General features: G+C 36.0%; 1 protein-coding gene across 32 annotated transcripts in view; it reads right to left on the bottom strand.

The window, feature by feature from the left end:
• KCNMA1 (potassium calcium-activated channel subfamily M alpha 1) overlaps nt 1–25616 on the bottom strand; it is a 403122-nt gene that overhangs the window by 213269 nt on the left and 164237 nt on the right. For all 32 annotated transcript variants that reach the window (XM_058029021.1, XM_058029020.1, XM_058029013.1 and 29 more), the window contains one exon: nt 8647–8708. In XM_058029021.1, coding sequence (XP_057885004.1) covers nt 8647–8708 — 62 coding nt within the window. The remainder of the gene's footprint in view (nt 1–8646; nt 8709–25616) is intronic.

The raw sequence follows: 25616 nt of genomic DNA, 5'->3' as shown, positions 1-25616 counted from the left end.
TAATTAACATGGCACAGTTGGCCCTGTGACTCTGTCAGAAGTGACACATGCATCCAAAGCGGAATGGGTGTCCTTGCTGCAAGGAATTCTATTTTTAAGCAGAAATGACTCATCAACTACTGGGGTGTCCCAAAAGCTACAATTTGTCAAGCTGTCAGGAGAAAAGGGAGGGGGGAAAAAAGCAAAAGAGGTCACATCTTTATTTGTATCTTAAAAGCAGAGGGGTAGGGCTGATTATACGTTTAACTCCACTCTAAAAAGCAATCTTCTATGCAAGCCATGTTTTGATAACAGCATTATGGTCTGGTATTTTTAAAACCTCAGCTGAGTTATCTCCTCTTCTAGATTATATAGATTTGGGAATTTGTCCAGTGCTAAGGAAGAACGCTTCTATCTCAGTGTGCACAACTAATCTGTCTCCAGGGAAAGAAAGCCTGGGACAAAATATTTGCAGATGCATTGTCAGATGCTTTGGGATGAAACAAAAAATGCAGACATTCATTTGGAAAGTGGGAAAAAAATAACGAAAGATTCTAAAATGTAAATCAATTATACACTGGTGGGGTTTTTGAAAGAATTTGAATTGTAATTTAAGAATATGTTCCCGCAGCAATACTGGAAACACATCAAGCAACATGGTATGAATTTATGAAAACAGAGAAGTGAAACTGAGCAGGCCATAAATGTGATTTATACAGTTTCCTTACACAAACTGACCTTCAAATTATTGTGTAGGTGGTGAAAACCAACACGGGGCAGGTTTCCTGAGAACTTGTTTGCAGTGAAAGTTACTAGAACCTAAGCTATTAAATCTAAACAAATAAATGTTAATCTAAATATTTTTAATCCATATTTCTTAAGTCAGATCCAAGTCATTATCCAAAAATGCATATGTAAGCATAACAGTGTCAATAAGCTTATTTTACTGATGCTCTAGAAATAGTAAATTATTATTCAGAGACAACAATAATTAGTAAATTGTACTTCATGCCAGCAAGCAAGCTTGGGCTTCAGATGCTGCATAACATGTAGTGATGCAACACAAATATAATTTTCAAAATAAATATAAATTTAAAAGACTAGCAAACCACAGGAATGAGAAATGGAGATGTTCTATTACAATCGGTTTTTACCCATAGTCATGGAAAGAATTTTTAAAAGGACATTGATTCAGGGGTTTTTAGAAAACAGACATAACTTTTAACACTCTGATTTCATTGGACTCAGAAACTTGAGTTCATGCAGAGATATGAATTGCATATGGTATCAAAACTAATGCAAGTTTTATGCAAGCAGGGCAGCAGAGGATAAGCTCCTGAACTTAAAATATCATTTACAAGTATGGTTTTCTAAACATGCCTGATTATGCCTGACATCTGCCTTCAGGTGAACCTCCAGGTGAAAGACCTTACTCTTGCACAAATCAAACTTTGAGATCCTGCCCTACAGAAGGTAATGGAATTTAGAGCAGATGGGACTAATCTTCCCCAAACAGAACTAGAAATCAATGAAGGCTGCCAGGAATCAACTAGAAGCAGCTGTCAATCTGTAGTTCTTTTTCAGCCTGATGTTTAACCTGATGCCTTTGGATTTCTCAGTAGACACAAGCAGAAGCAACTCATTGGGAAAGAAAGATGCAGTTTGACACACAGGAGGGTTGAATACCAGTGTTATTCAAATGTCCTTTAACAACAGGCTTGGAGAAAACCTGCCAGGTGGGACAAAGATCTGCTACAGCCTTTGTCAAGCCTTGCCCACTTGAAGGAGTTCAGGTATCCCACATGAAGCATAACAGCTTCATCTTGTGCTTCATGGGGGATACCAAAGTACCCCTGGGATACAAAACCAAACCACCCCTCAGCAGAGAGAAAAGAATTTGATTCACAAGCATTTTATAACATCCAAGTCCAAACATACATTTCTTACAAACAGCTCCAGAACAAGCAGCAAACTCACTTGCCATAAATGTCACTTGTCATAAAGTGTCAGAATGGACTTGGAACACAGTCGGAAGAAAAATACTTTTCTACCTCATGGTACTACATATTTGTTGCATTTGTTATCCATTTTTAGATAAGAAATAAAATGCTAGCATCTAACATGAAATTTTCAGAAACATTCCTGTATGTCTACACACAGAAAGATTTAAAACATCTACACCCTCCAGATTTAAAAAAAAAAAGCAAAAACAAAAACCAAAACATTCACAGACCAGTCACACTAAATGACCAAAGTGTTATCTAAGTAATTGTGGCTTTGAACTGTAAAGCAACACGTTAGGAAAAAAAGTCTGCCCTGAGCTAGGATCATACATCTTCTCTGGGCTTGGATCCATATGTCTTCTGAGTGTCTCTGAGTTTATAATAATATCAGCAATGAAGTTACAAAAGATGAAGGTTTTAAATGCTCACTTTTTCTCCATGGCAGTTTTTGGCAAAAAAATATTCCTGTAAGATTGAAATTGTATAGACACACTTGACGTTCTTGCCAGCTTAGCTATTCAGAGCAAAAATGTGGTCCTAATTTCCATCTAGCTTTCCAGGCCACATAGTTAGCTTTACATTGCAGAAGACACAATAATCAGATATTCCAACATCCTACCAACCAAATCATCACCAAGTATAACTTTCACAAGCCAAATACCAGTGATGCAGGAAATTCCAGGATCATCCTTTGATTCTCTTTTTGAATATTTCCCCACTGTCACAGCTATCAAACTTTTCTTAAGTTCCAAACTAAATCTGCAGTTGCAAATTATATAGATTTTATCATTTCTCCATGAAATGACCTATGAGTACCATTCCACTTCCCTACTGGAACACTACCATGTCTGCCCTCCCTATTCAACAGGGTGTGACATCTTAGTGTAAAATCCTGCTTCTTTGAAAAAGCCTTGTAATATAAATATAGCTAACAAGTTACTCAAATTAGACAATACCTAAGTCAGACCTCCATTTCTGATTAATTTCCCCCATTCATTCTTCAAAGAGAGAAACTTGAAAGAGCAGCACAGCATGTCTTACTCTCCTAAAAAGTGTTGTCCTAAAAATGTGCCAGTGGTACAGATTTTTGCCTAGACTGAAATCAGATTTCTGCCAATTAACTAGAAACTGGAGAAGGAAAAACTAAAGACCAAATGTTTAAAAAAAACAGTACATTCCACTTAACCCTTAAAAAAGAAGGATCTGATTCCTGAAATACAGTACTCTCATCTAGGAGATGACAAGAATTTAAACCATATAAGAATTTGCTTACGAAAAAGTGAGGACTTAGCTATTTAATGATCGAGCTCTTAAGCCTGCTATGTTCAGTACAAACACATTAATTTAAGTGACAGATATTTACTTAAAGGCCTATCTAGCAACATTTTCATACAAATAAAGTCAGTAAATACCACTACACGTACAAAGTTTTGCTATTTCAGATTACTGACTTATTTGTAGAACAATAAAATTATACAAACTTGAACTTCAGTGATTCCTTAGCATGGCATGCAACTGGCTGCAGCTGGATAAGCAGCTTTGCAGAAAATGACCTGAGTCAAGAAGTTCACTCTAAGCCACCCATGGGCTCCTGCAGTAAAGGAGGTCAGCAGCACTTTCCAGGCTGCTTTAGGAAATGTGTCTCCAGCACAAAGACACAGGGGAGCGAGACCAGTGAAAGGCACAAAGATGTTAAAGAATTGGAGCCCTGTCATATGAGGAGGGCTGAGAGGCTCTTCTGTCTGAAAAAGGCTCAAATAATCTTACCAACACCTATAAACACTAGAAGGAGCCTCCTTCAGGTATTAAGAAAAGAGAGTCAAATTCCACTCAATGGTACTCAGTGGCAGTTACTGGGATCTTTTACAAGGCCCAACACTTCAGACAAGTAATCCCACTGGAATTTATCTCATCATCAAGGTTGTGCATTACAATTACTAAGAATTTCTGTAGAACACCAAGGGATAAAAACAATACCCGAAAATTTCCCCAGAGCTTGATTTGCCAATTATTATGAAAGAACTCTATTTTTGTTTGCCATTTTATCATTCAGAATGTTGCTCATTTAATTCATTTGCAACATTTTCATTATTTAGCAAACACAAACTACTGGCATTGATTAACAGAAACTTCATTACAGTGGTTTGTCTAGAGAACTCAGAATATTTCCATATTGCCTAACCAGAGACTCTGTACCATGAGCAAAAATCAGTGTAATCCAATGTATTTCATTAACGTGATAAACAGATACAGAGTAATTTCCTTTATTCATTATTATAATCTCCTAAATAGATTGGAGGAGTTATTCAGGTAGTGTTATACAAATTTTATCTGCAAATAATTTGCCAAACTCAAGCTCTCTGAACATGTCAGAGAATGAATGCAAACACTGAGCTAAGCGACTGATAGTACATAAATCATGCATCTAATTTTTCAGTATGCCTCACTACATCCAGATTTTTTTAATAATTCAAGACAATACACAGTTGGCGGTTAAGGGACAATGTCTAACAACAAAACTAGGAGACATATAATCATACCTAATCCCTTTGTCCTAGAGAAGCAAGTGCATAGCAACACATGGACAATCATTACCAGGTGGTTTTTCCCCTCCACTGTGGCCTGTTTCTTTTGGTTTTTGCCTTATAATAATCATATCACTGCTGTTGCTGGATTTGACTCATAATTAACACCATCTGTGCCTAACAAAGACCTTCAATCCTCCTGGAATTCAGCTGCCTGCAGAGGCCATGCATTGAGCTGCTCACCCACCTGGCTTCCACTGCAGCATGCTAATGAGAGCAATGTATCTTAGCTATGGACACTTTCCCAGGAACATTTGCAGAGCAGTGAAGAAAATTAAAGTTCATTGTCACAACTAAGGCGGCTTTCTTCTGGAAATAACTTTTCAATTAAAGCAATAATGGTGTACACTCAGCACCGACTACAAGCACAGTAAAGATAAAATTAAAATACTTATGACCAAAAATCTTATTTAATGATGTATCAGTTTAAAGGGTATGGACTGAGGCTTTGAACACAAACTTTGTGATTTGCTGAGAATCAGCAGTAGGAACAACTGAAGTTACAATTCTGTTATAATATTAAAACCCATGTTACTTCAAAATAAATACTTACAAGAAATTCACTTATATATTTAAGCTAAATTTTCTTTGAATCAGAAAATTACACCTATCACTCCATTTGACAAGTGAGCAGTTAATATAACTAAGGGGAATTTAAAGTTTCTTTTTCCCTTTTTAGGTAAAAAATAGGCAAAGAGAACACATATAAACTGGATTTCCTTCAGCATGGAACAAAATTTATCAGCTCACAGAAACTGATGCAGTGCTAACAAAATTAAAATTGGCAAAATATTAAAATTTTACAATGCCACCAGCTGCAAGGTACTGTGGTAAACTCCCCTCACAAGAATGCAGGGAATAATACTGTTTTAATCTACTTGCCAAGACACAGACCATTGAAGTTTTAGCAATTTCAGCAATGGTAAACATAATCTAACAGCATTTCCTTGAACCAGATCCCAGAATTTTAAGTCAACTTCTATATCTCTTAGTCATGCATCACAAAAAAGAAAAAAAAAAAAAAATATATATATATATATATAAATAATTCTACTGTGTACTTAGCATGAAGAAATGCTCCTGTAGCCACTTAGTGGGGATTAACGAGTGTACTAAGGCAAACTTTATAAACATAATTAAAATACTTTTGCATGAGTAGATTTCACTATAAGCATGAAGGCTTGAAGCAAAGTTTAGTACAATTGAAGTCCTACTTACTTAACTCCTCAAATATGAAGACTGAAAGGCTATGTAAAATCTGCGCACACCCAAAGTACTGGTAAATACATTACTTGGGAGTACAGAACCATGAACTGCACAGGATGTCCTCAGCAAAATGGTACAGCATAGCCCTAAACTGCTTACTTGAGAAAAAAAAGAATCAATATTTTACTTTTCTATGCCTTGCAAATTGAAAAGAGATAATACATTCAGAAAAACAAATTGTAACCTTAAAGCTATAATAAAATCAAAGCTCAAACTGAGCTTTTTCTATTAACTGATTTTTGATCCTATTAGACTCATCTTCATCTTTTTTTATACATCAGGCCAATGAGATCCACTTAAAATTCAGATGTAGCATTGTTGATTTACAAATTAATTTAAAATTGCTGTTTCCTTGAAGGGCCACGAAACTGAGAAGGAATCATCAAAAATGTTCTACAGATTATTCCAGTTACTGTGGAAAAGCTTAAGGACTTGTAATGAAAATGAGATTGGTATCTAAAACCACTTGATTGTTTATGTTTACACAGACTTACTGAACTATTCAGATAAACCTTATACCTCATACATGTCTGTAAAAGGGGTAACACAGACTACACAAATGAAAAAGATGTGAATTCTCCTGGGCAGTAACACTGTATCTGTAATAAATTTGAATGAATCACCAGGCTTGCAGGATTTTTGTAGAAGATTTTGCTGAGCAAAACCAAATGTCTCTCAAAAGACAAAACACAGAAGCAGTAGCAAACAAGCAGGAAAGCCAAACACAGTACACTATCACAACTTAGCCTCAAATGTTCCCACAAGAGAATTCATAAGGACTTGAAACACAGTGCTGCTTTCAGGAGAAAAAAAAAATTCTAGTAAGACTTGCCAAGAGAATTTGCTAATGACACTTTTCTCATGGTGCTGTCACACAGGAAACTTTTCAAAAAAAATATATAGATTTCCAATGCATCCTTCCTTCCTAATTTATTCTCATGCAATGGCAAGAAACCAGCATGAATCCTCCAAAACAAGAAAATCAGACTTTTCACGTTGCAATGTTTTGGTAAGTAAGTTCTAGTATAGTATCTCTGACATGTTTCCAGCTAAATTGCTGCTGAACAAGTAGACAAAAATCACCTAGATTGGAATCATGAAGTCTAACTCTTAGCATAGTTAAAACAGACTTGCTTCACCCTAACTGCAGCACGAGTTAAATGTTGGCTGAAAACCAAGAGAAATGGCCCATTAAAACACTTGTTGATCAGGCAATCAATAAGCTGGTAGTAGTACTTGGATTGGGTGGCCCAAAGAAAGCTCAAGTCTCCCATATTGTCAGCTTTGTTCTTCTTGAGGAAAACAGTCAAAGACTCAAAAATGCAGTGCCAAAAAATTCATTATATATTCCACTAGTTTCACAAAAACCAATCAACCTGACAAACAGCTGTAGTTGATCTGAAATCGAAACATAAGTAAAAACAGGTTTTTATCTATTCCACATTTTTGACCTGGAAATATCAGGTATCTAGAAGTTTTGCCACTCTGCTTTAAAAAATTTTGCAGAAGTCTTCAGAAAGGGACCACTTTACATACTTCAGTGGTGACATATTAAGGGAAAACTGCTAAAATTAACAGAAACACTCATTGCAATATTAAGAAGGAAAACCAATTGTCCTCACTCCAAGGGAGCTCAAGACAGAACTTGAGTTTTCCCACCACGTCTCCTCCCCACAAAGAAAACCTCTGTTTTAGTTATTTGCATTATACTTGACACATCTACGGCTTCAAACTCGCACAACACAGAGCTGGCATCCACATACCCAAGAACGTCTTTTGCTGGTGCCACCACATCCTAAATACCAGGATGTACAGATGTCAGCAGTGGAATGTCTGATTTCCTGAGTCACAGAATGACTGGTTTAGAACATTACTACTACCATTACAGACACTAGGCAGGCTCACATGGACTGACTCTGGCGTACAATCTTAACAGCTGCAGAAATGGAAAGCCTTAAACTAGCTCAGAGAAAGCACAAGCATGTCATCATAGAACTTTAAATTGCTATTGATTCCTCAGAATATCACTCTCCCAAAAGAGCTGTATTCAAGGAAGAATATTTTTTAAGTCCCTTTTTATTCATTTATTCTGTGTTAGGCTACCAGTGTGCCTGTTACAACACTGACAGTGCCCAGCTCGATGTGAACACAAGGGTGGAGTACGAACAGTATCAGAATATGGTCTGAGATATCTTGTTTGTATCAAACCACCACCCAGTCTGATGAAATTTTCTTCTGCCTGGCCAAAACGAGACCACTGTATGATAACATCAGAGTAAACATAAAAAATACTGAGATGCTTTGCAGAGCATTAGTAGTTCACCTTATCTTGGTAGAAACCTATCACGCTCAGAAGCTGGAAACACAGAGATGCTCATACTGTCTAATGCATGCAGAGGTTTCCAGAAGTATTCTTGTCAGTTTCCCCAGATGCTTTTTCCTCCTCCAAACTGCAACTTTCTTACAAATATTTTTAGCCTGCATTTCTTATCCTAGTCTTGATTTTGAAAGAAAGATTCTACACATGTGTAATGAATATAAAAACTATAATTTTGCAAGAGTATGTATAATCTAACTACACAAAAGTAGTTTTCCTCTCCATTCTACAGATCCAATGTGACTGTGTTCAATTCAGTTTATGTAATATTTTTTTCCCTTCCTTGAGTTATTTTTGTAGAACCTTTGCTATTATAGAGTTCTTTGCACTCAGGCGATGAGACCAAGCACTGATTTGAAGTAGATGAATGGAGAAATTCAGAGATGTATAATTGCTGCAGGAAAGGAGAGAAAGGAAAATGTACTCAAATACTCACTTTGATGAATCTATGAAGTATATTACAAGAGCACCAATACTAAGAGCGAAGACTAAGACAACCTACAAAAGAAAAGAAAAGAGTAATTATTTAACACCATTAACCATTAATTCTTTTACATGGAAAAACAAAAAAAAAAAAAGACAACAAAAATAAATCATAAGCTACTTTAATTTCAGCTCTTATTTTCTTTAGGAAATTAGACTTACTTGAGCTTCAAACATTATATATCATCAAAGAATGCTTTCTTGCATTACAAAGAGACAAAAATCTGGCTTTACCAGACCTCTTCGTCAGGATTGCTCATTGGTACATAAACCAAGAGTGACCAAACTTCCATTTATATACATGGATGTGAAAACCACAGGAAAACTGTAAGAATGCACTCATGTCCATAGAGATTACAGAGAACTGTCAAACAGTTTAAAGCAAAACTTGATGCAGCACATGATAAAAGTTTTGTTGACAGTCTTAACATTTAAAGCTACAGATGAGTACTGGAATAAAACCATCTTGATTCAATACAGGCTTCAGACTTCTTTCTGAAGCTGCTGTATTATGAACAAGCCTGAGTGAGGATCACAGTGCAAGGAGGGGACACACAAAGTTTTCATTCTAAGTAGACTTTCTGAAACAGTGTAGACATCCCTCTGCTCCCAGCTGTCACTCAGTGCTGTAAAGGCAGCATCTGAAGCAAGGTATAATAATTATTACATAAGCAAACTCTGAAGTCCTGCATGGCCAATATCAAACATGTACATATCTTCCAATAAAACAGTCATTAATGTATGAATGTTACATCATTAATACTAATTGTTAAAATAACTATTCAACTGAAAGCTTAAATGATTTTTCACTACTTTTATATCCTGCTGACCATAATGTTTTTTACTTTGTGAATTTCTGAAAAAGAGTACTTTGCCTGAGTACAATATCTGTTGTCTTGTCTGATGCATTATCACCTGAACCAGTGAGAACTGTCCATCAAATTCAAGAATCAAAGCATGAAATGCATTGAAACAACATTTTTACTACCTAAGTCTAATCTATTTGCGTTAACATCTAGAGTTTAAATCTTCTTTCATTGTGTACAGGTGTTGCAAGGTGAAATAAGCTATTAAATGCATATCAACTGGTAGTAGTCTCACCATCACAAGAAATTATAGTGGTGAATCGAACATGTGGATTGTTATCTGACAATATATCCCAAATTATGATTAGCAGCAATCCTAAGGCCCATTTTTCTCTGAATTAGGATAGTGGGAATCACATTATTATGCATACTCTGCCCTACCTGTTGGAATATTCCAAGATAGATACAAACACGGTTTCAATCTGAATCAAATCTGCTCCATAATTTATTATCAATCCATTTCAAGTGAAGTCTGATTTTTTTTAAAAACAAAATTTTAAAGAGTGCTGAGTGTTCTGAGAACACAGAGCTTACAATTTTGGCAAAAAATTTGCTTTTCCCAAACCAGTTTTAAACACAGCTATTCACTTTCAAATAATTTAAAGTCAAGTATTAGTGGTAATGTTTTACCCTGCATTCTGTGGAATCATTTCTATAGTAACAGCATCCTCAAAGCCGCTATTAAATATAGGTATCTCTTAAAAAAAAAAAGAAAGAAAGAAAACAGCAATAAAGAAACAATAAAAAGCAAACAATCTATAAATAACAGAAGAAAGAAAAGAAAAAAAAAAAACAACCCCAAAAAAGCCACAGGACAAAAGAGATTTACCCTACAGCAGGAGTCTTGGGTTGCAGAATGCTGAGATGGCCACTTAATGCTGGAAATGAAATTTTAAAAACTAAGATTGTAATCCATTTGGGACTCTATAAATACTCTTCTTATTCATTCAAGTTTCACAAAGCACACAAGGGCTTTGTAAAACTTTTATTTTCCTTTTCACATAGCAAGTCCTGAGTTATGACTTTCAGTCATTGCCTCTGACCCAAAGGAGTCCTGTAGAGCAAACCCAGCAAAACACTGTATCAGCCTTACATTTCAGTTATAGCCAATCCTTTGCTAATCATCACTGTGCTGCCTAAATCTTATAGAGATTCTGGGTTAGACCTTCCAAAACACTTAAGGCTTTCAGGTCTTCTGGGATAGTCCATGTAACTGCCACTAAAATGCAAATATATATATATATATATATATATATATATTTATATACACCCCTGATTTTAAATCAAGGCTTATTTTCTCTTCTATTGCCTTGAAACACATACCTAACATGATACATAATGTCTCAACAAACCATAGAAAGGGTATCAGAAGAGAATGGAACATGAAATCCCATTCTATTTACCTGCTAGCAGAGAAACACATTTTTCCTTTGCTAAGTGACAGGGGACTTGAGCTGAAATTGAAACCATCAAGTGTGTGGGAAAAGCAGAGCCTGAACCAATCAGGTTAAAGTCATAATAAAATAAATTTTTAAAAAAAGAAATAGATTTTAACAAACCCCAAACTCTTGTATGCTATATGATAATGTCCCAGATGTAAGTTTTTTGTATTCCCATTTAAAGAATGTGGAGGGTAAGCTGGTTATCCAGACCCAGGATGACAATTACTGAGTTTGCTCTAGTGTTCCCTAGATTGCCAGGGAAGATAATAACTGTTTTAGAGACCTTACTAGGCTAGAGGGGTGTCACAAACATAGACCCATACCCCAAAGTCACAGCAACTCAAATCTGAGGGAGGGAAAAGCACACAATTATGTGAATTACTGCCTTTCTTGTTAACTAGGCCATGGCAAGAAGTTTGCTTCCTTTGTTTATTATTTCAACGTGTTTGCCAAAACATTGCAATTGCTACACATCTATTATAACCCTCTGTACAGAAGGAAAGAATCCTTTAATTTATAATAGCTTGCTGTTTGTATAAGATTGAGAAATGTGAACTCATTTGCTAACAGCTATACTGACTAAGCACTTACTAACAAATTAAAAATAAACACCAATCTGATTAAAGAAAAGAGGGGGAAATACATGGAATACTTGCTGCATATCTCTAAATCTATCATAAAAAAAGGAACAGAAAAATCCAGCCCCAGATTTCAACAAAAATGAAGAGTGCCTTTTTATGGCAAGAGTCAGAGAAGCTGCAGATAAAATTCATCTAAGGAAAACTAGAAATGTTTTGACTGATTCTAAGATGTTCTAGAAGAGCTTTGACTGCAGTCAAAATTTAGACATTCATAATAAATACGAAAAGAAAAAAGAGAAAGAAAAAAAGGGGAGTTTTGATAAGGGTGTAACGGCATAATAATACTGCAGGCAAGCACCAACTCCGAGAAACGCTGTCCCAAATAGGCTCAGGCCCCAGCCCATGTAACAAAGGGATAATCCAAGGGGTGGCACTGTTCCCCCTACAACTCCAAAACTGCACTATTGAAGAAAAAGGGGAAAGCAAGAAGGCTGGTTCATTAGACAGGAGGGCTACAGTTGTTAATGAAGAGACTCCAGAGCAGGAACTTCAGACTCTCATACCCTGTAACACCTGAACGTCCTGTGAAAGTTGAAACAGAACTCTTTGAAGTTTCAAAGGCAAATTCGTGCTTATACAAGATTAAATTATCCAAACATAATTAATACAAAATAGCATAGAACTCAAGAGGCAAAGCAGAAAATCAAAAAGGAATAATCATCTCTTTTTATTTTCCTCCAAAATTAAATATGAAAATAGGATGTATGCAGTGAAAAAAAAAAAAAAAAACTTTCAGAAATCTGTAACCCCTAACACCTTGGAGCATCAGAGAGTTCTTATTTTTTCTGACAACAATCTCTTTTGTACTCTTCTTCAAAAATGTTTCTTTCAAACTCTTGTTCTATGGTTAAATTATTCTACCCAAAAGCCACTGTAGTCCTTAGAATATAGTAGCTTTTTAGTTACTAATATTTTTTGAAATTTACTTGGTTTGCATTTCTATATTCACACAGTAAAATCTCTTAATAAGATACTCAGTTTTATCAGCTATGATTTTAAAATAAAATTTCATTTGTTTTTATATTCATAATTAGTTATGGAGAACAATAATTAATTCCTGTATACATAAAGCTAAAGCCTCAATGATCCATCAAACTTTTGTTACAAATGTCTGCACTACTAAGATGTGAATAGCCTGATGTTTTGATCTAACTTGGATGAAAATTCTCATACCTTAAATATAAACCCCAAATGTCCTTTAACCATCAAATAAGAAATCAATTGTAGTTCTTTTATAGACAGAATTTGCTTCTCCAGATTTGTTAGGAATGAAAACCATAAAAATCTAAGGATCCACCTGCTTCAAGTTACATTTCAGAAGTTATCAATTCCTTCTAGCTTGGCAATCCCAGCATTACTTTGTAGACTCTAGGAGATGCACCCACATCTCTGCAATTTAACAAAAGTAAGACCTTCTTGACCATAGAAGATGCAGAGTATCTTACCTAAAATTGCCAACTCTTAGTAACTGAGTTAACTTAATTGCTAACTTAGATACTTAATTGCTAACTCTGAGTTACTAAATCTTCATTTTGAGCTTGAAGCAACTAAAACACTAAATCCAAATTTTGCAATTTTTATAGCCACATTAAAAACTTTTCAGAAACCTAGACTTGAAAATCTTTTACAAGATTTTACATGCAAGTCATTTCCTTTCAGTGACATTTTACGATTTTTTTTTTGTTTACTGCTATTACACAAAAAGGAGTTAACTAAAAAGTTCATCAGGTATTAAATTTTACAGTAACTAATTTAGTCATCAGCACACAATAAAAACAGTACTGTAAATTTGGCAGCATTACAAGATTTTTTGCTATATAAATTTTCCCCTTCAGCAAAGCTCATATAGGCTTACATTTTCCAAGACAAGTCTGAGTTTATCCAAAAGAGGAGGTGAAGGGGAGTGAGAAATGATTACCTGATAAACCAGTGGGCAGTAAATTCTCCGTAAACTTCTGTCAGAAAATTCATAGCAAGGATTTAATTTTAAAACCAAAAGGCATCAAAGTAGTCCAGCAAGAGCTCTGATTGATGACCGTGAGTAATCAGAAGTCTTGGTTATTGTCCTTAGTCCTACCATTCCTGTGATGTGTGACAAGCACATTACTCGACCTCTCCAGGCTCTCAATTCTCCCTCTTGCTTGGGTTTGGCAGGAATACTCCATATCAACTCATCAGGGCACCCACTCCCTTCACTGCAGGTGTTTGCAGGGGATCTTGCACAGCTGAGAGCTCTCCTGAGGCCACAGCAACCAGCAAGACCCCAAACAGGACATGGCATCAGAGGCAGCAGCACTGCCTATGACAGCAAAGGGGGTTTGTGCATTAAAGGCTTTTATTTAAGTAGAAAGGTGTCAGTAACTCTATGATAAACTTCTTGCCAATTTTTCTGGAACTATACTTTTGGTACCACTAAGTCACTACCCAGTATAATAAGGTTTTAATTTATTACTAAAACTAAAATTCTGTACTTATGGTAAATACATCTTTAAAAATACAGTTCATATGTAATGCATCTCTTTTTACAGACTTGAATAATATTGATAAGAAATATAGAAACAACATTATTTCTGGGACAGAAAACAGATAAGAGCAAACAGAAAAGAGTTACCAAAAAAAAAAATTCACACATATTTAGTTCCCAAATATCTAATTTATGCATCAGAGCAGTAATTTGGGAATATCTGAAAGGTACAAGTAAAAGCCATGGTAAAGGCCTGAATCACTGTGAGCTTGCCTAACTACTCATGACTGTAGTAAGTAACTGATGTAATAAGTCATGGGGAATAGAATATGAAACATCTCTGAATGAAACCATACTAAAGAGAATTAGCAAATTCAGTCTCCCTGCCACAAGCTCTGTTTTCTTCTCTCTCCAATAAAAGATTCAGCTTTCTTGCATAGACTTGAACAGACTACATCTCATTTGGGCAGACTGCTTTTTATAAGGAATGCTGTGAAATCAAAATTAAGGAATTATTAGAGTACACATCAGAAACAGAAATAAATTAAAAAAAAACAAAAACAAAAATTAAACAAATAAACAAAAAAAGTACCTCTATATACTTTGCCACACACAGTTTCAATATGATTTGAGGAAAGATTTTCAAAAAGCATTTTTGCTGTCATCTGTTCTGTACATGCTTCAATATATGTTAATATTTCAGCTTCACTTTGCTTTCTTGATACAGATTGGGGTTTTTCTCAACTTTCTACTGACATATTGACAATAAAATTAAAACTTCTGTTAAATCTATAAATGTGAAAAGACTGAGATTTCCTAATTAGTGAAAAAATACAAGACAAAAAGTCCCATCTGTTAATGGTGCTCTGTAGCTTGAAGTTAATGAGGTTTGCTGGGAAAGTGCCTGGCAATATGACCAATTAAAATACATGCAACTTTTCCAATTCAGTATCATTAGTCAAAAAATAGCAGTACCTTCTATCAAAATGTGCCACTTTCTGGAGCTAAGTGGATGGAATTGTATGTCTGTAAATATCTGCATATTTGAGGGGCTTTTCTGCTCCCCAACCTAAAAGGCTCTTCTTCCTGATTACCTAGCAGTCACCTAATTAAGATCAAATTCACTCTTTGTACATTGGTAGAAGAATAGTTCTCACAGTGGATGTGTGGCTGGGTCTACATCCATGCTGAGCAAAAGTGTTTTGTTGGTGACCATCACCTGCCCTACTGGGGATGTCGATGCTCTCCTTTCCAAGCTCCTCACTGTCTCACTGCAGATAAAGGCTGCCAATAATCCTACTTGTGTCAGGCATGTTATTTTAGAGACACCAGTGATGAACTGTCAATCAGATCCTGCAAAAATTAAACCAACCAGCTCAACTGCAGAACTGTACAAAGGCCAAAGAACTCAGGGAAGGGTCCCCTGTCAAACCCTGCACTGCACCAGAGCAGCTCTTATACTGGTGGCTGATAATACAAGACATAAAACTAAGAATAGAGGTAAAAATACCAGAGAAGAATAATACAATAGGGTAAACAAAATGCTGTGTCTTTAAAATGCTAAAATCAGAAAGATGTCTCTGAAGTAAATGGCTTAAGGTAAGGAAACCACTCAAACAAGATCTCAAGAAAAAATGCAGTCCCAAATGTGGACCTTCTGAGAATTTAGGCCTCTCCCTCCAATACACAGTGCATTTGTACAATATTATACATATTAACAGTACTGGTAAAGGGAGCTCAAGCTTTACTGCCATGCCATAAGAAATTACTGAAAGGAAGTACATTTCTTTGTGAATGAATCATTTTAAGGATGACATTTAATGAAATTATTTACCTTATACATTCAAAATTAATACTAGATTGTATGGCAGACAAAAGGAATCCTCACATTCCTCAGTTATTTTGACATTAGTCTGACATGCAACCTACACAACAGACAGTCATGCCAATAAATGTTCAAAGAAGAAATAGAGAAAGAGGTTACTCCTCCTTACTAAGGTTTTATAATTGAATAAATTGGTAAATTTTCAGATTTTGTGTTACTCGGATTTCCTGCTACTATTTCTCAAATTTCAAAGAGCTGAACTCCATAAACACAGCAACAAGTAACTTCCCATTTGAACTCTTTAGGTTCTCAGTCACCAGAACTCACACATACAGCAAAGGTAGATACAGCTGTGCACATATTTGGCTTCAGTAAAGCCTAGTAAATTTTCATTCAAGAAAAAGACTGAATCAAGAATGCTGAAATCATTCAACACACAACAGAGCATTTGAATGCTTGTCAAAGAATGTACTTTAAAACATTAAAGACTCACTGCTAAATGCATCTGACAGGCTGCAAAAGGAGTTTGCTGCTGCAGTACTAACATCACAGCTCTCATCTTCCATGTACCATTACCTAATGTGGGTTTTCTCTTAAACCTTTTATAATATAATATAATAAATGTAATTTAGCACTTCCATTTCCAGACCAAACATAGAGTATAACAATTTCTAATACTTGCAAATACATTGGTCAACTTCTACTGTAAGTCTAGAAAAATCCATAACTGTTTCATAGACTTCTAAAGGGAGGTAGCCATCAACATGACTTTTTGAATAGGGACCACTAAACCTTCAGCCATTCACATGAGGATTTTCAGGAGCTCACTGCTCCTCAAGTCATGTTCTCTGCTCAGCAATTTGGCACAGCTTAATGTCAACTATATCAGAAGCTTTCTGTGACAATTAACAGGGATATCAAACACAGGACCATGAATGAGGAAAATGAGCAAAAGGAAACTACATCATGTAGGGGGAAAGTTGGTGATAGAGCTAAAGAGCACAGTATTTTTGAAAGTCACCTTTTTAAGCATCTTTTTCTTCCTTTTTCTCTGCCATTGTTTGTCCTTCATTCATTTTGCCAAATTTGATCACTTTGACTGATAGCTACAGGAAAATCTCTCTCAAACCAATCTGTTTAGAAGATGAAAAAAATTGACTTTTTTATCACTAGGAATAAATCTAAGCCTAATTAATCATCCAGCTATACATGAGAATTTGTGAATACAAAAAGCTGCTTTTAATTAGTGTACAAAATAAAACTATAGAGTGCAAGTCTGAGCATTGTAAATTGTAGCACTCACTAAATTTTAGTCATTTTAGTAATTTAGTCTGAAGAAGTCTGATAGTTACAAACAAAGGCATAAACCTCAATAATTTTACAGAGGCTATGTCAAAACATAATTCTTATCAGACCTCTCAATTTCGGACAGCAACAAAAAAAGAGACAATGTGAGCTCTTGAGGTTTTTAGACTAATTTGAACTGAAAAGGCTGCCAATTAATTATTTGATACAGTCATTGATCATGAGATGTGAGTTCTCCAAATAATTAAAAAATAAAATTTAGCAATTTCAAGGGAGCAGGTAAACCTAAAGTAGACTGTTCAGGGTTGTGGTGATCTTAGTTTATGGGTAAGCATTCACTCACATTAAGAAAGCCAGTTTCAGTGGGCTTTGAAATAACATGGAACAAAAGTTCATACAGGTGTTTCTGCAACTTGAAAAAACATGAATACATATTTTCCTTTTATGTTAGGTAAAATCTGCATAAGCATAACTATATGCTTTTGTAGGTCAAATCTTGATTCACAAGACTGCACTGATATGCAGACCTTGATATTTCAGAGAAAGACAAGGAGGCCTTTGATGCCATCAATTACAGGCACTGGTGATTTCCATACTGTAATTGTCAAGGTGATGGCATGTTGTGAATATTGTTAATCTGGAATTATGATTCAATACTATCTACCAAATTATAGGAAATTTACATGAGGTATGAAATTAAATCAGTGATTTGCAACTATCACTAAAGACCAATGCAGAAAACAAACAATGCAGCAAGCAAAAGTAAAAGCTATTTTACACAACAAACCTTTTCTTGCAGTGAATGTTTTTTCGCAGTAGTAGGATGGAAAGACTAGTTTCTCTGTTAGGATGCAAAGACTGATTTATTCATCCAACCTGCTCCCTGCAATTTTTGTTTTGCTATGTAGTTATAATTTTAAAACTGCAAGCTTTATTGAGAATCTTTTTCTATATGTCCAAAGACTTGCATCTTTATTTTTCATGCAGACACCATTTTGAGGCTAGAGACCTAGGAAATTGCCTACTATCCCACCTGCTTTATAGGGTCCTTTATAAAGGTGTAAGAATGAAAGGCCACCAAGTTCATTATGATGTGGTCTTATTCACAGGCATAAAAGAGGGTGGAGAATGAGGAACATCCAACTTCAGCTTATATTCTGTTTCATAAATGTCAGCTGGTACATAATTTTTCCCCTTTTCTGCATGCTTGCTTCAGCCTAGCTATAGTCTCTTTCCAAGGCACTTCTGAAAACCACCAAAAAAACCAAAATTTGCAAAACTACCAGGCAATCACACACTTGTCATGGTAAATAAGATTTATAAGATATATTCTTACAACTCCATGTCTTTATGTTAATATGCAGTTTTAGTTGACATTTTAACAACATTAAAGAATGGGTAGAAGTTGAAAGTACATAATGGATTTGAAGGTTTTTTTAAGTGTTGCAAAAAAAATATATATATTTTTCATGAACTATAAAAAACGTCCTGGAGCAAACCTTGTGAAAGACAAAGTGGATTTCTCTGAATAAGTACTGCAGAACCTGGCTGAGATTCCTGTAAGGTAAATTATGCCATTGAAGTGTAAACCCTTTTCTTTTTTCTTTTAATGTGCTTTCCTGCCCTGCCCCTGAAACTCTACTTACTATTGAGCTCCTACAGAGATTCAGTCCAATGTTGCTTTATTCAAAAAACATTTTATTTTAAAATAGGTCACTTCTCTAGAATCTATTCTTAAACAGAAAGTTTGAAAAGGAGATGTCAATGAAATTACCTTTTTAGCACATCTTTATCTGTAACAACAGTTTAAGTCTTTAGCTTGGGTAAGGAAGTTTCTCTGTCCCAGCTGTGGGCCCAGCTGCTTTCCTCCACTGCGCTACATCCACTTCTCTGATGCTCAGCCTCCCCTAAAGACACTGTTCTTGTCTAGTAAAGGAAAAGTTGGCAGGTAAAAGAGAAAGACCATCAGGGTGAGTGAGTGGTCTATTTTGGTTTCCTATCAAACCAAAATCTCATCAATTGGGTTTTGTCAATGACCTCCTCCCTCCTCTGAACCACTTCACTGCACTTACAGCCCCACACACAGGACCAAAAAGTGAGCAAAAACAAGAAAATTATTATAAGTAGTCCAGTGACACTTAAAAAATGGCAATAACACTTGAAAAGTGTTTATACCAAATCTGAAAATGAGAAATATTTATACTGCAGTGATGACACTGCACAAGAAGGAAGACTATCAAGTCCTAATGCTAACAAATAATTTGTTTTCTCAACAGCTTGGCTGACATGCTTCCTTTCTGACTCTCAGGCAGAGCTGGAAGACAGAGCTTTCAGCATTCGTAATTTCAAACACTATGTTAAAATTCCATTTTGCTGATTGCCTGAAACCCCAGAATGCCTCTCTGATCAATCTTACAACAAAGACCCATGTAAAAGTGTGCCAAGGCAGACTGCTGACTCTGAAAGGGAGTCCATGTACTGATTCATTAACGCCACTGCCAGCAGCACTGACGCATTCCTTGGAGATATCTTGCTCAAGCAGTTTCTCAAGCCATAGTTTAGTTTCTTATCATGGTTACAGGTGTATTAGACACCAGGAAGACCAAGCACACAGTCATGTGCTTACAGCCCTGAAATTAAAGCTGCAGCTCTCTCTTAACTATAAGAACTAGAGTAGGACGTCACTAGTGACAAGATCATGGGGCAGGGCTACTCCACAACATAAAACATGGGCGTGAGGAAAGGCTGCTGTGGATGAAGAGAGACTTTGCTAGAACAGGTGACACTGATTTCGCACACTCTGCCACAGAGAGTCTAAGGTATAAGCTGCTCAATAACCAAACAAACTGTCTTATTTTTGACCAGTTCTTGAGTGAATTAGAAGCAAATGACCACTGCACTGAATAAATAGAGCACCTGTTTGTTGTGGTTCGTGTTTATTGTTAAATGGTCCATTCTATTATCCCCCCCACTTTCTAAAAACGGAGCAAGATTTTAATATGAATCATCTTCCACCTCAATATTCTTGACACTAAAAAACGTTTGGTCAAGTTATTACCTCATCACTTTTTAAAATCAAGTATTTAACATCAATGAGTCAGTTATTAAATAGTTCTCATTTTGTCCAGGAGCTTTTAAACTCTGTGGCCAGGTCAATGTTCATGTATTTGATGTTCACTCTCCAGTCTCCTGGTGTATACACAAACTAAAATGAAAAATGTACATTACCCAAGTGCACTGCTATTCCTTTTTCACAGGAAAAAAAAAGAGAAACTGTTATTAGTCTGATCTCAGAGCGAAGTGTTCTCAGTACAGGAACAGCATTTTCTCATGTTGACATAAAGTATGAGGATTTTACCATCTTTTTGTATTTGTTCACATGCACAAAATACTGTCTCCAGCAGACTGATGAAAACCTCATTCTTTCATCTTTTTTACAACAGAAAACATTTTCGTGGACAAAAGTTCCTGCCTTCAATTCAAGCTCCTGAAGATTCTTCACTGTGATGCAGAACTCAAAGGAGACGCTGAAATACTACTTTGAAGAACCCTCTGATATAGTAGTGGAAACCACAAGAATTAATGGGGTTTTGCATATTTTAAGCTCAGACTGTCCATGGGAGTTTAGGATCTCGATTGCTATAAAACTCCCTAGGGTTTGCGCAACCTGTTTGTGGTAGTAGGGCTGGGGGGCTGCAGGGGTGAATTCTGAGAAGCTGCTGGAGGTTTCCCTACACTCAGCACTGCTGTTGCTAAGGCTGAGCCCACCAGGGATGGTGAGGGCTCTGTGGAGGCTGTGTCAGGGAAAAGGCAGGAAGCAAAGCACAGACTGACTGAAACAAGAAGGAAAATAATATACACAGACTATACATTAGCTTTTATTTAACTCTAAAATCCCACATATTGAATTCACCTGTTTATAGAATGTACATGTTCTTCACACTATTTCTTTCACACCATGCGGACTGACACAGTTGAAAAGTAGGCCATGCAAGTTCCACACGAATAGCGTACTTCAAAAATTGTCCAGGCAAGTTGTTTAAACAGCCAGGTTTTTCTCTGCTAGTCCTTGTGCAGGAAGATGTGTTTTGAATCTGAGACCTATATGTTTGAACTTCTAATTGGAAGACCACAATTAAGCTTGATTGTGTGAAAACTGAACCTGTTCTGAAACATAAAAATACTAGCTTCATCCTTATTTTGAAGTCCTCTGCTTATTGTATGTGTGACTAAAATTCACTCCAAGTCCTACTTTGAGTCATGAACTTAAGAGAACCTGGATTGCCTTTTTTCCTGCACCAAATCAAACTCAAATTTGAACCAACAACTGACACTCAGCCACCTTCATTATCCTATTTTTCACTGTGATGACGAATTGAAGCTCTTTAATGATCCATCACAGCTAATATGTGTTAGTCAGCTTTTAACGTCACTGCAATAAAGTTGCATAAGCCATGAACTTAAGAGCTCCTTTAGTTGCAATTTCATGGACTGAGGTTTATAATACATCCATATGTTTCAGGTTTTTTCACCATATAGAAGCAACTTGCCATTTAAAACCAATCAGTCAAAACAAATACTTTTTAATCAAGTTCCTTTTTTTTTTCAGCTGAATTATATTGCATTTTTTCATTGATTATTGTATGAGTTTCCTGAGTTTTATATGATTTCTTGGATTTCTAATTTGGTGAGGCCTGTAGAGCCGAATAATATGACAATATTAAATATAAAAAAGATAAAAGCAATGTTCTAAAATTGAATGCCAAATATTATATAAATCAGTGTCAAATTAAGACACTTGCTCAGATATCTCAACAGATGAAGCTGTAGTACACTAGGCCTAACTGGGATACACAGAGAGCAAAAAATTACATTTAACAACACTTGTAACACTAGAAAAATGAAAAGTATTTCTCTTTGTATACTATTTTTTTCCTTTTAAGAACAAAGACAACTTACTGGCATCATTCAGTTCTGAAAGCTTACTGAAACCTCAGTTAAAGGTACATTTTACAGCAGGAAAGTATTGTCCCTCTGCATTCATCAACTTGATAAACTGTTCCATCCAGTAAGTTTTTCTTTTAAAATCTACTTTTGGCACAACCAAAATTATGTAACCTGTATGAATTTTTCTATATTATATGGAATAAAAAAGATTAAAGTGTTATTTCAACCATTTCAAAAACACATTTGAAATTTTATTTCAGAACTTTTTTTTTGTATTATAATAAATAAAGGTTACTTGATGAGTAAGAAAATTATTTACTGGTTTGTGCAAAATAACGTAGTATCAAATGCAACTTTAATTGTACCAACTTGTCAGACATCACAAAAATAACCTGCCTGACATATATTTCCACCACTCTCATTATTCTTTTACTGCCTCTACTTTGTTTCCAAATGAAACTGATTATTACTGCTAAAGTATTACCCATCTGGAAATATATCATCTTCTCAAGGGCCTTGCTGATTTACTAACTATCAATAACTAATTTCCTTGGTGAGTTTCCACTTTGCAAAGGCACTGATTAAAATTCACAGGTTTAAGTGTTTAGTTTGTTCTCCTAACAAACACTGTAAAGTGCTGTTGGGGCAAGAAAAATAAATAAACCTTTCAAAGCATCTTATGAATAAGCTACAAAACAGAGTACACTATCAGGTTTGACTCATTGTTTTCAGCTCCAATATGATGTCACAGCATAACAAGGTAATTAATGTATAATTAGTAGCATCAGTAGCAAAAGGATTGCTTTGCATTATGTGAACAAAACCGTATCTCTTCTGCCTCAGTGTATGCCTTTTATCTACTCTGCATAGCTGCTACAGGGGCAAAGAGAAACTAATTTTGTTTGACTTCATGATTTTTGGAGTGACATTGAAGTTAAAAATTCTCTGATAGGTCCAACTTGAATTTATACTCAACAGCCAACTGTATCTTTATTCTAATGTAATTTTTCTGTCAAGCAGTATCTAACTTCAATATACACTATCAAATATCTTCCAAACCCTTATTAAACTTTTAAAAGCAAGACATGCACAGAAATTTACCTCATACCAACATAATTAACTTCTACCAATATTTTTTGTTCTGTTAAACTACATTCCACAAACTAAAGAGACAGGGCAGCCATTTTCTTTTGTTTCCTCCATTTGTACACTTCTTACCAGCTCCTGTTCTCCTTTCTTTTGTTGCCTTACATTCACAAACAGAATCACAGAACAATGAGGTTGGAAGAGACCTGTAAGATCATCGAGCCCAACCTATGCCCTAACACCTCAACTAGACTATAGCACCAAGTGCCACGTCCAGTCTTTTTTTAAACGCATCCTGAGATGGTGATTCTATCCTCTCCCTAGGAAGAGCATTCCAGTACTTTATTATTCTTTTGGTGAAAAGCTTTTTCCTAATATCCAACCTGTACCTTTCCTGATGTAGCTTGAGTCTGTGTCCTCCTGTTCTGTCATTTGCTGGCAGGTGGAAGAGATCAACCCCACCTGTCTACAACCTCCCTTCAGGAAGGTGTAGAGAGCAATAAGGTCACCTCTAAGCCTCCTCTTCTCCAGGCTAAACAACCCCAGTTCCTTCAAACATTCCTCATAAACAATTTTTCCACACGCATTTTCTCCTCGAAAGATGTTCTTTAAATTTTTAGGTAGCAAGATTTTGTGCTCCATGTATCTAAACACCCTAAACAGGTTTGCCTTTGGCATGACAAAGGGCAGGGTCTGACTCTGCAGCGTGGAGCTTGTCAGCTGGCTGCCCCTGCCTCCCCAGGCTGTTAACTGGCCAGAACTGCTCCTTGGCAAACCTGCTCGCCCTGCCTTTAATCTCCGTGCAGGGCTGGCTGAACACAGAGCACATGCATTGCATAACACTTGGCATTACACAATTATTCAAAATAGTGGAGGATAAGGATAATTTCATCGAACATACTCACAATAAAAAGCAAACTTTACATGAAAAAAAGGAGACTATGTTTCCATTAACTAAAAAGGTAAAACAGGCCGTGGGCTTTGACAGATACTTGTTTTGCAAGGCATTAAAGTCCAGACTAGTTTAAGACTTAGAAGACAAAATTGTATTTTGATTTTAACCGATCTGATAACCATGTTCTCTACTGCTTCTAAGATGGAGATATACATTCATACAAGCTCTCAGTTCTCACAAAACCCTGGGGCAAGATTATCACTAATAAAGCCTGGCACTTGGTATGTGCTAATATTCAGCTGTACCCAGCAGAATAGCACTGAAAAAACATTTCCCTAAAAATAATTTTATTCCTAGAAAATATACAATTTCTTAAAATAACTTCAGCTAGGTATCAACCACACTTTTTCCTTCAGCTTCAGTAAGCAACCTGCTCTGGAATATTTTGATCTCTACTGTGTCTAGACCAACACAGCAAAGCGCGACTTGAATTCCTGAATATACCACTGGCAAATAAACATGGTGATAGATCCAGTCTTGTACAAATAACCTAAGTAGGAGACATCATTTTCAGGATATGTCAATAAACCAGATCATATCCAAGGCTACATCCAAGACAACTACATATAATGAAGCTATATGAAGATCAGCAGCTCCATGGCAACATCACACACAACAAACTTCCCAAGAAATCAGATAAATAGTCAAACACCAAATGTATAGTAAGCTCCATCTGCCCTTTCTTTATTGCCAGAAGTACCTCATTTGCTTTTCATAGAATTAGGTGTGATACCCCAGTACTACCAATTATACTTTAAAGAACAAAGCTGATTCATTCTGCCTTGAAAATAACATCTGTGCTGGGTTAATGAACATGTATCACAGATGCACAAGTAGCACTCTCCTGGTGTTTTCCAAACTGAGTAATGGTAATGTGGGAGTTTACTGGGTAAACTAAAGGCAACAAGCATTACTCAGCTGCTGAGGTCTGTCACCCTTCTCATGAAATGCTACTTTTACGTGTAAAATTTCTCATTGAAACAGAGCTATTTGCAAGATTGTGTATGAAGTCTGAATGGGAATAGATGCGCATGTTGCTTTTTTCAATGCAAACATGCACAAAGTTAATGCAAAACTCTACTCAGCCAATGTGAACATCCAACATGGATGTTCACTGCAAACTTGTACAGTTTTGGCACTTGAAACATATTAAAGAAAGGAAGAGTTATGAATAATATAGTTGTGATACTGAGAAATAGTTATTTTAGAAAAATTAAGATGCTACAGTATTTAAGATTAGCATGCCCTGACAGATATCCACACTTCTAAGCAATATATCATGAATATGTCTCCCAGATCCCAGTTCTAGTCACACACTTGTCTTTAGCATTTCTCTGTATTGAAGGGCTTTTTTCATCTATGAATGGAAACTCACAAATTTATTTGCAGGTC

Source organism: Melospiza georgiana, chromosome 8 (assembly GCF_028018845.1).
Source record: "Melospiza georgiana isolate bMelGeo1 chromosome 8, bMelGeo1.pri, whole genome shotgun sequence".
NCBI classification, from domain to species: Eukaryota; Metazoa; Chordata; class Aves; order Passeriformes; family Passerellidae; genus Melospiza; species Melospiza georgiana.
This window is presented reverse-complemented; position numbering and strand designations above follow the sequence as displayed.